At 34.8% G+C, this 13,148-nt stretch overlaps 3 protein-coding genes across 3 annotated transcripts in view; 1 reads left to right on the plus strand and 2 right to left on the minus strand.

Annotated features, from left to right (window-relative positions):
• The window catches only part of LOC143911561 (pyrimidodiazepine synthase-like), a 155,988-nt gene that overhangs the window by 113,306 nt on the left and 29,534 nt on the right, over nucleotides 1-13,148 (plus strand). The gene's annotated exons all lie outside the window — the stretch shown is intronic.
• Dip-C (dipeptidase C) overlaps nucleotides 1-13,148 on the minus strand; it is a 61,819-nt gene that overhangs the window by 45,058 nt on the left and 3,613 nt on the right. The window lies entirely within an intron of this gene.
• LOC143911564 (uncharacterized) lies at nucleotides 7,619-10,332 on the minus strand. Its single transcript, XM_077430495.1, has one exon. It carries the CDS (start codon nucleotides 8,705-8,707, stop codon nucleotides 8,357-8,359), a length of 351 nt encoding a protein of 116 aa, XP_077286621.1. The 5' UTR covers nucleotides 8,708-10,332; the 3' UTR covers nucleotides 7,619-8,356.

Here is a 13,148-nt window from a genome sequence, read left to right on the forward strand (position 1 = left end):
AATACATAATAAAAATGCAAAATGTTACAAAAAAGTCAAAAATAAATATAAATTTAACGATTCTAGCATATGTATGTATGTACATCGATGATGGCACACCTGAGTCTGAATACAAAATAACCTTGATGTGCCGCAAAATTGCTAATGTGAAAATTACTATAAATATAAACGAACTGTCGCAAACTGAATCAATATGTAACAATCGACGGTGTGTCATGTGTTCTATGTATTATGCAAACACATATATAATATGTATATATATTAATACATGTGTATTTAACCCATGACTAAGATACATATGAGATGTCCGATTAATTGTCATGAAAAGCGCAATAGTGAATGGAAAAATCTTCACTTGTTTATTAAAAGTACCTGTTCTTCCGAGTCATAATAATACATGTATCGTGTATATTATTATTATGACTCAGTATTACAGGTTGTTTTGATTCAATACACATTGTTTGGATTCGATCTAGAGTTTTTATTTATAAGTAATAAATATATTCAGTTACAAAGTACGTATGCAAAATTTAAATTTGTACTAGTGTATGCATATTATTACGTAATCATTTCAATTATCCGAAGTTTTTATACTTGAAGAGTAAAATTCAGTGATGGTACATATGTACATCATTAAAATCTGATGTGTAAATATTACGTGTACAGAGACGTAAAAATGGATTATGTAAATGCAGTAGACTTTTCGTTGGTTGTTTTCTAAACGTATGTGCATATGTAAATATTGTGTGCTCGTTGCACAACGTGTAGGAGCGCGTATATTATTTGTTTTGTATACAAAAGTGTTGCCAGTAACGATGTGATTCCGAGGATTGGCAACACCTAATCGCCACAACATCGACGAATTTTAATTCGTATCGTTTTCGAGGAAATCACATCAATACGTGCGGTTTCTTTGAATTCTATTTCCAGACTAACATTAACGTGCATGAAAAATATACGCATGTATTATTTGCATAAATAAAACGAAATTTTAAATATTTTTATAGGGAGCACAAAATCACGAAACTATAATCAGAATGTGAAATATCAACATTTATAAAATTAGAATGAACAAAAGCTACTAACCTAGCAAAATTTCTCCAATGAATTTAGTTTCAAAGACGCAGTATTCTGGCCGCCATTTTAGCAGCGATAAAAAAGAAAACAAACGAATGAATAATATTCAGTTTTTATTATTTAAACCGTTTTTAGGTTGAATTAATACGTATTACTTTCAATATGCCATATTTTGACTAAAATGATTGCACATGTACTGAAAAAATTCTTATACGATATACGAATATGATAGTTCGGTGATGATACCACACAAGTCACAAAAATCTCGAACACGGAATATCTGGCACTCAAAAATTCCTCCCACCGAGAGCCACCCACGCAAACTATCTCTCTAACGAGAATTCGAGTGCCAGAGTGTATTCCGTATTCGCATTTTTCGTTGCAAGATGGTCTTGTGTGATATCGCCATGTGCGGAATTTTCCCTTTACCGAATATGATCCATTATTTAATGTTTATATACACAAGTACATATGTATATGACAAATAGGTAAAAAAATTTACTCTAAAAACCAAGAATATTTTTAAAAATATTTGGATTGCGGAGCATTTGTGCAAAAAGATGCCCAATACCATAACTACATTTAAAAATGTGTAAATGATAACGCATGCGCAGCTAGTCGATTCATCATTTCTGAATCGGTATCACGAGTGCGTACACCAGACCACTAGTATAAATATAAACAGATTTGGATTGCTATCAAATTTTTTACAAATTTTTCTGACGTTTTGTATGGAATTAAAAATGTAGAGGTAGTTTCAACTTCAACCATTATTTTTACTATTAGTACACGCTTGATCGATACACGTGTGCATTCTTAATACTCATCAAATTCTTTATCGGCTATGTGCTTTGTATATAAATGGACGACATGCGGTTTATGTATGGGAAAATGTCTAGATATGTACATACTTATGCACCACGATTGGCCGTTAAATTTCACAGAAATACTACCGCAAATAAAGAAAAAGAATATATAAACGATTCATTTAAAAAATAATGAGTTTTAAGCCAATAAAAAATGGCAATTAACTCGTTAAGACATTTAAATGCTTATTGTCAATATTACACTTTGTCTACATATGTACATATATAATATCCATTTAATTTCACAGTGAATTTGGTATACATCATTGAATTGGCCGAATCATCATTATAAAAAAGTCAATTTGAAAAAAAGGGAAAGCGGTTACTGAGAATCGTTTGAAATTTGAATGTGAAAAATTGGTGAGTAATAATGATAATGATGCAATTAGTCAACAGAAAATTAGTCACACGATCAAACCTAACGCTAAGATTTTCACACACTTGTTTTTATCGTTGTTTGTTTTGTTTGAAAAATTGTCAACACAAAGTCACTGTGGTACTTCGGATTCTAAGGACCAGTAAATTGGAGGTGAGAACAAATAAATTCAAGTGCGTTGATCCGAAATAGTCGTTTTATCTTGCATCTCAGTAGAAGGAATGTCGCATTAGTACATAATACGTGCATGACTTTCAACCACAACCCACCAGCTACTGAATCAGAAGGTCAATTTTAACTTACACATTACATGAATCACCCAATACAATAGTAGTAAATTAATCTTAATAAAACATAAAAGGCAAACAGATAAGTTAGAATGTGTAATTATTAAAGTATTTTCATAATATCAAGCCCGGAACAGGAGTCCACGGAAAAGACTACATACTATTCATACTACACAGCAGCGTACGTTTAGACAAGTTTTGGCCGAGTGCTAGGCAAAATCGGCTTACATACACATCACAGAGCGCGACGTTACGGCGGAAGATTGCTTGCGTCGTATCGTCGAGTCAATATTGTAACAGTATGACGTTTCCAAAAATATTAATATTATTTAGTTAGTAAAACTCACTACTATAACTTCACATCGTGCAAGAATATTTCCGCATGGGCCAAGGTTACGATGACATGTACTGCTGTATAATATGAATAAATTTTGTCGGCCACTGCTGTTTTGCTTATTGGCTATTTGCAGGTACTATATCTGCGAATTATTGGCTATTTGCAGGTACTATTATATATCTGCGACAGGCACAAAGCCTTCTGCGCATGCGTATGAACTTATAATCCGATTATAATTTCTTACATTTAATGTGTGCTAGACTTATTTAATCAATCGTTCATTATACACGAGGCAAATAAATTTCGCACGTTATTATTATAGATTTATATAATTTGGCTAGTTCGCGGCTTTTACTTGTATGTAGGTATTATAAGTTGTATGTATATCATAATAATTTTCTAACAATTAATAATATTAACTTATTTGGATTATATTTTTTACTCAGTGTCACTTTACGAGTTCGAACTAAATTTTAAGAGGTTTAAAACAAAATTTCAACAGTAAACACGCTGACAGTGACAATTCACGCGCATGCGCAGAAGGATTTGCGTCTGTCGCAGATATAGTACCTGCAAATAGCCAATAATTTGCAGATATAGTACCTGCAAATAGCCACAACCATTTTTAATACACATATTATTTTTTTTCAGAAATAGGACTCAATATATGTATTCAGTTATATTATTAAGTACTTGTCATTTAAACTTATTAATTTGTGAAGCTAATATTACAACTAAAAAAAAAAAAGCGGAAATTCCCAGCGAAGCATCATGGATCAGCTGCATTGATTATGCACATGATAACATTTTATACTTGAAGGGCAGAGTGGCAGAGTGGCTCATACCCCTGATTTAATAATTATAATTTTTAGAACAAAAAGGCTCGTTTGAATTGCATTTTTAAACGCTGAATGCGAATTTTAATTATTATTTATACGTATAATATTATGTATTACTCTAGGGTGTTGGTCATTGACCTCATGCCACCACCGTGGATCCACCAGTGCCACGTACACATTACGGAGCATATGAAAGTACCAATGAATACTTTTCGTACTGTAGTTTACGTGCAGTTGCCGGTCTGAGCTGAGATATTTTGGGGCAGTGCAACCAACAAGATTTTAGTTTTTGTGCGAATTTTCAAAGTATATGTACATATGTATGTAAATTTTCTTTGTTTATAAGAAATATAATATGATGACTTTTCAATCTAGGAAAAACATTGATGAGTCAGTTAAAGCTGTATATTTAATTTGCATATAAAGAAGCGTCACTACAATTTCTGTAATTTTTTGACCCAAATAAAAAAGTTTAGACATGTACATAATTTTTTTGTACATACTCGATCAGTGGTGACATAGTAGGTAGGATGGTTTTTAGCCAATTTAATGGAGGAACCGTTCCAACAATGAAATCAGATAAATTGGCAAACTATGATAGGAAACGCTCGACCTGGAGTCACAATTATCTGACCAGCATCATTACAGATAATACACTCGGAATAAATTCCTTTCAATCCAGCAACCTCTCGATGCTAGGCTAAAGCCATGCTGCTGGCTAAATATATATAAATTATATTCGTTAATTAAGGCAGGTTAGTATATAAACTATACAATCGCTTTATAGCATGTGTATTACAGTACTTCCTCAATAAGAACAATTAATTAATATTGTCTTGCTCATTAGAGCATGTCAACACAATAAGCAAAACACAAAAAGCTCAAATGTTTATCACGCTTGTACAAAAATAAGAATTGTATACATTTGATCGACAGTAGATATGTATGTATATGCATATGTATGTATTCTTAGAACAATTAAATAATTAAAATATATTTTCGACTCAATGAAGAACCATTCCATAAAATGAAAAAGAAAGTTCGTGCACTGTCGTGCCGTTAACAACTTGGGTAAGCCCTGTGCCAAATAAAAATCAATAACGACCGGAGCAGATTACGTAGCAGGAAGTCCCGCCCTCAAATATCACGAGTTCGCAAGTAGGCTTAGTACAAAATAAAACCGCAATATGAAAATACATAATATATTGTATGTATTTAGTAGGTTCTTAGTCGATTGCAATATGTTCTTTAAAGATTCTGTCTCCGATAGAGAAAGTTTGGACTACGTAACATCCCGTGATTTGTTCAGTAATTTTGACGTGTACTTAATAGCTCGTTATAAAATGGATGGAACTTTGATCGTGTTCTTGACATAAATGTCGAAGACATCAGAGTCCAAATGATCAAACTTGATTGAAATCAACGTAGACGCAAAATATATTGACCTTGTTAAAGTTAACTAGGGTTCTTGAACCTGTGTACACATTGTAACGAGCCTGATCAAAAAAAAAAATCTGTAGGATACATAATAGAAGGGGAAATCTAAACGCAGCTGGACAATAGAGCTTTGATCCTACCAAAAATCGCATACAAAAAAAAACACAGACATTACGAATTGGTTCAAACTAGTTTCTAAAATTTTTCAAGGACTTCTGATCAAAGATCAAATCTGTATGTATGTATGTATACAGACGATCAGGCTCGTTATCAATCTAGCTACCAGCTGCTCTGACAGTTATGCTAATCCTGGTGTAAATTGACAAATAGCCAGACGGGTTTATTGGGTTGTTACTCGGCCTCTCTTCGACATCAAATCGTCTTCCATGGTTAAAAACCAACCGATTTTGATGGACAAAATTTTCGATGCACCGAGTCTGGGGATCGATGACATCATAAAAGGTCCAAAGAGCGTTTTTTGAGAACGCGTGATAAACCGGTTGCAATATTATTAACCGTCTGGCATTTCCTGAAAGGAAATGCAGTACACAGAGGTAGTTGGAAATCAGATTATTCATCCGCCATTCATGAATACGTATGCAGACAACATATGTTTTGTGGAATATATTGTTGGACTTATATGTACATTCCTGGAAGAAGAATAATAAAGTCGTACGTTTTGCGCAGATGTTGGGCCATGCTTTGAGCCAGTGTTGTTTTGTTGAAATGAATGAAAAAAAAATGAAAGGGTTGAGTCAAGTTCCCAGCGACAAGACACCCTTTTCCACACTGTACACATTCTATAATTAAAATAATCAATATGCAAAGGTAGCATTCTCATATTTAGGAACCATATGTGCTTGATCATTTAACTAGGTATTGTATATGTAGAATAGATATGATAAAATAAAATAAAATTTCACAATACATCTACAATTGTATAACTAGTGCTGTAACCGATGAAATATCATCGCATGAATGATGGCATATTAAGTTATTAAATAAATAAAAAATTAAAAGAAATGTGTCCCATGTGTGTTTCGATCTGTACGCGTTCGAATTTTTTTCAAATACCTTTTAAATATATGTAATTTAATATTGATTCTTTAATATGAAAAAAGGTAAAATCTACCTACTCACCTACATGTAAACAATATAAAACACCAATAAAAAAATTATTAATTAATTAAATAAATTTTCAATAGATAGCGGTAAATTCTGTCAAAAGGAAACATTGGTAGCAAATAGTATATATATAAGTTTTTTTTTTATTGTATTCGTTTATACGTTTTGGCAGTGGTTTAGCTGTGACGTTAATCTGTATGTCTAATCGAAACGACTATTATAGTGCGGCGAGCGTTATCTCAGACAGATAGACACACAGACAGAATAGCGATATAAAATATATTATGTTTGTACTCAATATGCCAGGGTATCTGTAAATAATACGATGAAATTAATATTAGAGCTTTTTGCGTAGGTAGAGACGTTTACCTCGGATTCAATCACTTTTTAAAGACAAATCGGCGTGCAGTTGAGTTAAAAATCATTGTCTGAACGTGGCCATGATGATATATTCTTCAATGAACGTGTAACTGTAAGATTTTTATACACAAAAAAAACGGTTTTGATTCTATAATCACGCGAAAGTGACCTCAAATCATAATATGAATTTAAAAACGGTGAATGAATGTGGGTACACGGCTCGTTTTATGATCTAATCCTTTGTGCGAGTTTGCATTCATCTATGCATTCTGATTCATCCTACGGATTGCGAGAGACAAATGACGCATGAACAGGGTTCGGTAGACCATTTTGCGAAACTTCGATGCAATTTGGGTCGTTCGTGTTATCTCTTGTCGTGTATTTTATAAAACGCTTACGTGTGCGTCTGGTCGTACACATTGGTGAACGAGTTCTCTCACAAGTCTAGAGAAAGTCTCAAGGCTTTTTTACAGTCCGTCCGGTAACCGTTGCGGGTAGGCCGAGACATTTTGTCTCCAATTTGAGGTCACGAAAAATGCGACGATCGGTACTTTTACGCGAATCCAAAATTACTACAACGGGCCCTAGAATAAAATCCACCATTGCATAATCAGCGAAAAATTTAAACAGCGAATAAACATAAACAAACGGTGTTTACGTTGCATGTTTATCAACATTGAGTGTTTGCGTCGCTGAGTCAACGCTCCAAGTTTTCTAATTGAAACAAAACTCACATTTATTGTGTCAAAAAGCATTCGCAGACGATTCGTACGCTCAGACAAGGACGTATTGTGCTAAATTATGAGCCACGGTCGACGTCTGTGCCCGTAAGAGCACATTTGATCACTTTCACATATCGCATTGGCACAAAATTTAATCTGATCTTTTTAATTCGATTATTTTTTATTAGTTCAGTTGGTATTGTTGTGAGTGAGTTCACAGCTGAGATGCAGAGCAATATCAATTGTGCTTGCAAAAAAAAAATAATGATTTTTTTTTTGTGTGTGTAATTTATTGAAGCGCCGCATTGCGCAGGCGCGCCGCCCGGGGGCGACACCGTAGTGTTTACGTCGACACAATCGTCAGTGTTTGGAAATCGTGTGTGTACATACAATGAATAAAAACACATGTTTCTCATCAATCAAATTATATTTATATCACTTTTTTAAGATTTTTTGACTACAATCACGTGGCGTGACGGCAATCGGTTTTTTTAATTTTTAAACATAAAAATTACAATAATTAATTAATAATAGAGCTAGGAATGGCCACCGACGCGCGCACTAAAACATGGGCGCGCGGCGACAGACGGGCGAGAAGGAGGCCGCACCAGGGCGGCCGAAACCTCCCCGACGATGACGTCACGCGACACAAAAAACATATACAGGGTCGCACCGAAAGACGCACACGCATCCGCCCCCGCCATGCGGACTCACAATAATTTAAAACAAAACTAAATCGACTAAAAAATAATAATAAACAAACAAACAACGGAATACATTCATACAATTTTGTGATTTTTTTCAAACTTTTCAGAATCGTACGGTTTTTTTTCTTTTATTAATAAGCGTAATTTTTTTTCTTCGTAAATGTCTTCTTCACACGCGGTTCACGACAGTCTTTTTTGCTGTTGTTATTCGTCTTCATTTGTTTTAGTAGGAGAGGGGGTATAGGAGGGTTTCCTCTTCGTCTTCGTAGAGGAAGTGCCTTTTGGGGCAGAGTCCCTCGCGCAGGCGACGGACGGCCTCGGCGACTAGGCAGTTGGTGTCGAGCAGCTGCTGCAGCATCTCGTAGGGGTCTTCGGGGGGCGCCGGGGCGGTGGGGGGCGCGGGGGGCGGCCGCTCTGTGGAGTAGGGCGCCGCCCTCACCTGCGTCCGCCTGGGCCGCGCCTTGAGCCGCAAGTTCTCTTTGATCTCGCACACCAGCTCTTCCACGTCTCGGGCCAGGAAGTCGTGCTGCACCTCCGGCTTGGCCAGCAAACACGGGTCCCGTTTGCTCGGCATTCCGATTGTGTTTGTTTGTGTTGGTAGTGGTGGGGGTGCTTGTGGGTTTTGCACGCCGCTGCAGGAACGCGTGCAAGCCACTCGGTAAGTCGGCGGCAACTGAATGGGGAATTGCGAACCCGCCGTATCTCCCCCCCACTGCGCGTGCGCTGTATACAAACAGAAACAGACCGGCCGCGCTGTGCTACTCGCTAGTAAACAAACGGTTTGCCGGTGGGGTGGGGGTAGGGAGACACAACACGGCCGGGACAGGGGTTGCCAACCTACTACACCTGTCTGCGTTTGCCTGTTTACTTCTCGTCCAAAACCGCGTTGCGTAATGCTAACTCGGCTGACGTGTAAACACAATTCTCTATATATTTCATAAATCTTTCACTATTTTTTGGGCGGTAGCTTCAATTGTGTTACGTTTAGGATTCCTTTTTTTAATGTACATACCTACATATTGCGAACATACATACATAGATAAGGGAAACAAATTTGCCTGGAGACAGCGGACCCAACAACGTAGAAGTGCGGAAAAAGGAAACAAGGCAAATATGTCAATTTTGGGATTTATAGAAAACATAGAAGGCATTATATCCTGTCATATTTTCTTAAAACTTCATCATTTTTCATTTTCCTTCTTACTTTTTTATTATAATTACAAACCCCTTCTATGTTTGCATCGTTCGTCTGACAACATTTGGATTTCATATCCTACATAATTCCGATCGTTTTGAAACTTTGCCATTTTTGGCGGTTTGGTCAACAATATATATTCAAATCAAATCCGACAGTACGATGTTGGACAATAATCGTAATAGACAAGTTTAAAAAATGCTACAATTTTGACCATCTTGGCGTCTAATGGTAAGTTGCCGTATTTATTTTCCTTTCTGTCACCCTCTCGCTTTGTCAGATTTTAATTGTTTAAACGCCTATAACTTTTTCTTTTTCACACTATATCTTATAAAATTTGCATTATAGGTTCTCATTATCTATCATATATATATATTACTTCACTCATAGTTTCCATTGCTCGCGGAACAGATGTAATGCTTTATTATTTTTGTTATTTCATGTCCAGGCGGTATGAATGTAGCTATGTATATATGGGGGTAGGGGGGACAGATGTCACCAAGAGCAAGACCAGAAAAAGCCCCAAAATTTAAATTTTGCATTAAATTCGCATATAAAAACATCGTGAATTGTGTGTTGATGTTGTACGTTTGTTATGGTTTTTGACTCGGATACACATTTGATTTAAAGGAAGTATTTTTAATGTAATTTTAAGTTCATACAAGTTACATATGCATATTTAGGGTAAGCCATCAGTGTTCAGAAGGAAGAGGAGATAGAAAGTAGAATTAAATTAGAATGCAGTGCATTTTGAGAAGAGTTTTTTAAATAAAAAAAATGTCGCTTTGCCCAAAGAAGAAAGTTTAAAGTCGATGTGTTTTGACAAAAATAGTGTACAATAACAAAAAAAAATAGTCCAATGTATGCAGAATGTTTTATGCAAGGAAACGAAGAACATGGTTGAGGGTATGATCAAAGTAGCTCAAAGATTGAAGTGAAGGTTTTGAAATTGTTAGAAAAATAAGTGCTCGAATGATATCCGAAATAGTGTAAAAAAATGCCTTTACTATGATAAGATAAATACTACCCATATATATATATATATATATATATATATATATATATATATATATATATATATATATATATATATATATATATATATATATCTATGGGTATATCTATGATACTACCTGAATAACCCAAATGAATCACGATATTAGAACTAATGGGCTAAGTGATGTTAAAATGAGAATTTCCTAAAATCGTATTGTCCCGAAGTCGCAAAAAATGGGTACGCCTTATCATTGAACAATAAATTAGCAATTAAAAATTTTATTTCTTGTTTTTAATCTATATTTTAAAGATAAATATCATTAATGGTGATGTTATTAGAAATTTGATCATCTAATTAATCGAGTCAAAGCTGTTTACAAAAGGCTGATTCAGAAGACGAGCCTTTAAAATTGGAATCGCCTTATTTTTGAGACAGTGCGGTATATATTTTTAATTATGATTATGAGATTACCATCATAAATAATTTTGATTCAAATTTTCTAAAAAAAAACACAATCAATAGTATTGCACTAAAAATGAATTTTATAAATACTACAACTGGGCTCTAAAACCTTGTCCATCATAAAGATATTGATCGCAGTTAATATTTAAATAAGTCCAGTCCTATTCGACTCATACATTTTTACTTCATCCATTATGAAACATAGTTATACAAGAATGTGATTCATATCCCTACAGCTAAAATTAATAACATACTATTAAACATATTGTTATTCAATTGAAATTTTACATTTCATTCACATTCATACAAATTTATATCATTAGATAGTACTATCTCCGCTTTTCCTTCACAATAATGACGTAAATGAAGTATTTCACGTAAAATTATCGATTGTTGGAAATGGTCGTTTCGAATACGACCTGAATTCTAAAATTACGCATACTGGGGTTGATATACATATTAAGCGATTGCATAAGTATTTGAATAAATTGAAGTGGAATTACGTACGATACTTCAATGACAAATATCGGTCAAATAAAATTAATGTAAATACATACATTGTTTGCATGCATGTAAAATGAATTGAATTGTATGCCTAATTTTCCGATCGTCATCCGGTTTCGCATTACAAAGAAATCTAGAAAACGTTACGAACGCCGATTTCTAAATAACAAATTCAGCAGTTTCGTAAACATGTCACAAAATGGGAATTTGCACTGATAACGCCGATAAATATTTATTTATAAATCTACACTAACCGAACGAAATACAAAAAGTTTTCGATAATTAAATTTATTTCCATAACAAATCAAAAATTTGATGACATTGCCAATTTTTATATCCCAAAATACACAAATTTATTCTGCAAATGATGATACATCGACTAAACTATTAAGTATATAGAATTGATTGTGCCTAGCTCAATATTGTATAATCTTATGGAGATATCGACGAGCATACGAAATACAGAAACTAAATAAAATTAAATCCAGAAAAGCTGCTTATTTATTTATTTAAAATATGGTGTCATTAAAATCCATTAACTATCCACTGTTGGATGAAAAATCCAATCCTATCTTGCACAACCTACAACCACTGAGTTCCACATATCTTCCATAGTTTATCCACCCATCATTCGCCGTCCTACCTTATTTTCCTCTTTATCCTATTGAATACCATTCTACTATCGATTAGACTATTTACAGGTTTCGCCCAATGCCACTCTAACCATTTATTTCACTTAACTACATCATTAACATTCAAGTCAATATGCCATATAATGTCACAAGTGTGCACGCATTCGTGCACTTGATAAAAATTGAGCACCGTTTAAAAATCTGCGCATTGGCGGAGTTACGTCTGTACATACGAACAATCAGTGTGATGTTAGTTGGGAGCAGGGTTGCCAGATTTCCAAAATCACAGATTGGGACATTCACTATTTCTATCGATCAAAAAAAAGTTAAAGAAATTAAGAAAAAATACATATTTTAATAAAATTATGTTATACGTTCATATATAAAAAAGTGCATAATATGTATACAGCTGTTTTATTAAAAGTATTTTACTTGTTTCAAAATATGTTCGCCATCTTTGCTCAATAAAATTTTTATAATTTTTTAAAAATATTTGAAATTTATTATTGATAAAATTTTTATAAATCTCGATAAAATATTTATAATTATAAATTCACTAGTTGATTTACCCGGCTTCGCTCAGTATTTGTAATATAAACAGCAACATGGCGAATATAATAGTAAATATTAATATGTTTTTTTATTAAATTTATTTGAATCGAAAAAAATATAAATAGGGAAGGTCCCGCTCAAATAGGGAAGTCTGGCAACCCTGGTTGGGAGACTGCAGTCTTTGAGCCGGGCCGCACAGTGCAACTTTGTCGGACAACTAGTTGCGGGACACAAAAAAATGTATGGAAATGTGTGCGACGAACAAGTTGACGGGTGTGGCATGTCCCATCTACCTGCATGCATTGGTCTGGTCGCCCTCAACCAAGTCGATCGCAAGTCGCACGGTGCGGCCCGGCCCTTTGAGAGCAGTTCGGCGAAATAAGCCAAATATGTAGTAATATGATCTTATATTTAATATATGTAGTAATATGATTCTATGAATGTTCACTGAAAATGGGGCCAGACTTTATAGAAAATGTTGGGGTAGGCTCTAAGGTGGGCCCCATTCAGACCGCGACTCCTCATTGCAGGAGCGCCACAGCAGCCGAATGGCGAGAAAAAGACGTTTCGTCACACCTCCCACTCGTCACACTCTTGAGGTTTTACGCGGTTATTTCATCACCATCGTCCGAGTTCGAACGAAGGTCATAACTGGTGTGTTTACACGCATGGC

This window comes from Arctopsyche grandis, chromosome 5, assembly GCF_051622035.1.
Source record: "Arctopsyche grandis isolate Sample6627 chromosome 5, ASM5162203v2, whole genome shotgun sequence".
NCBI classification, from domain to species: domain Eukaryota; kingdom Metazoa; phylum Arthropoda; class Insecta; order Trichoptera; family Hydropsychidae; genus Arctopsyche; species Arctopsyche grandis.

What these genes read in the sequence shown, in the direction of transcription:
- LOC143911564 (XM_077430495.1), bottom strand. Translation starts at nt 8,707, where the DNA reads ATGCCGAGCAAACGGGACCCGTGTTTGCTGGCCAAGCCGGAGGTGCAG.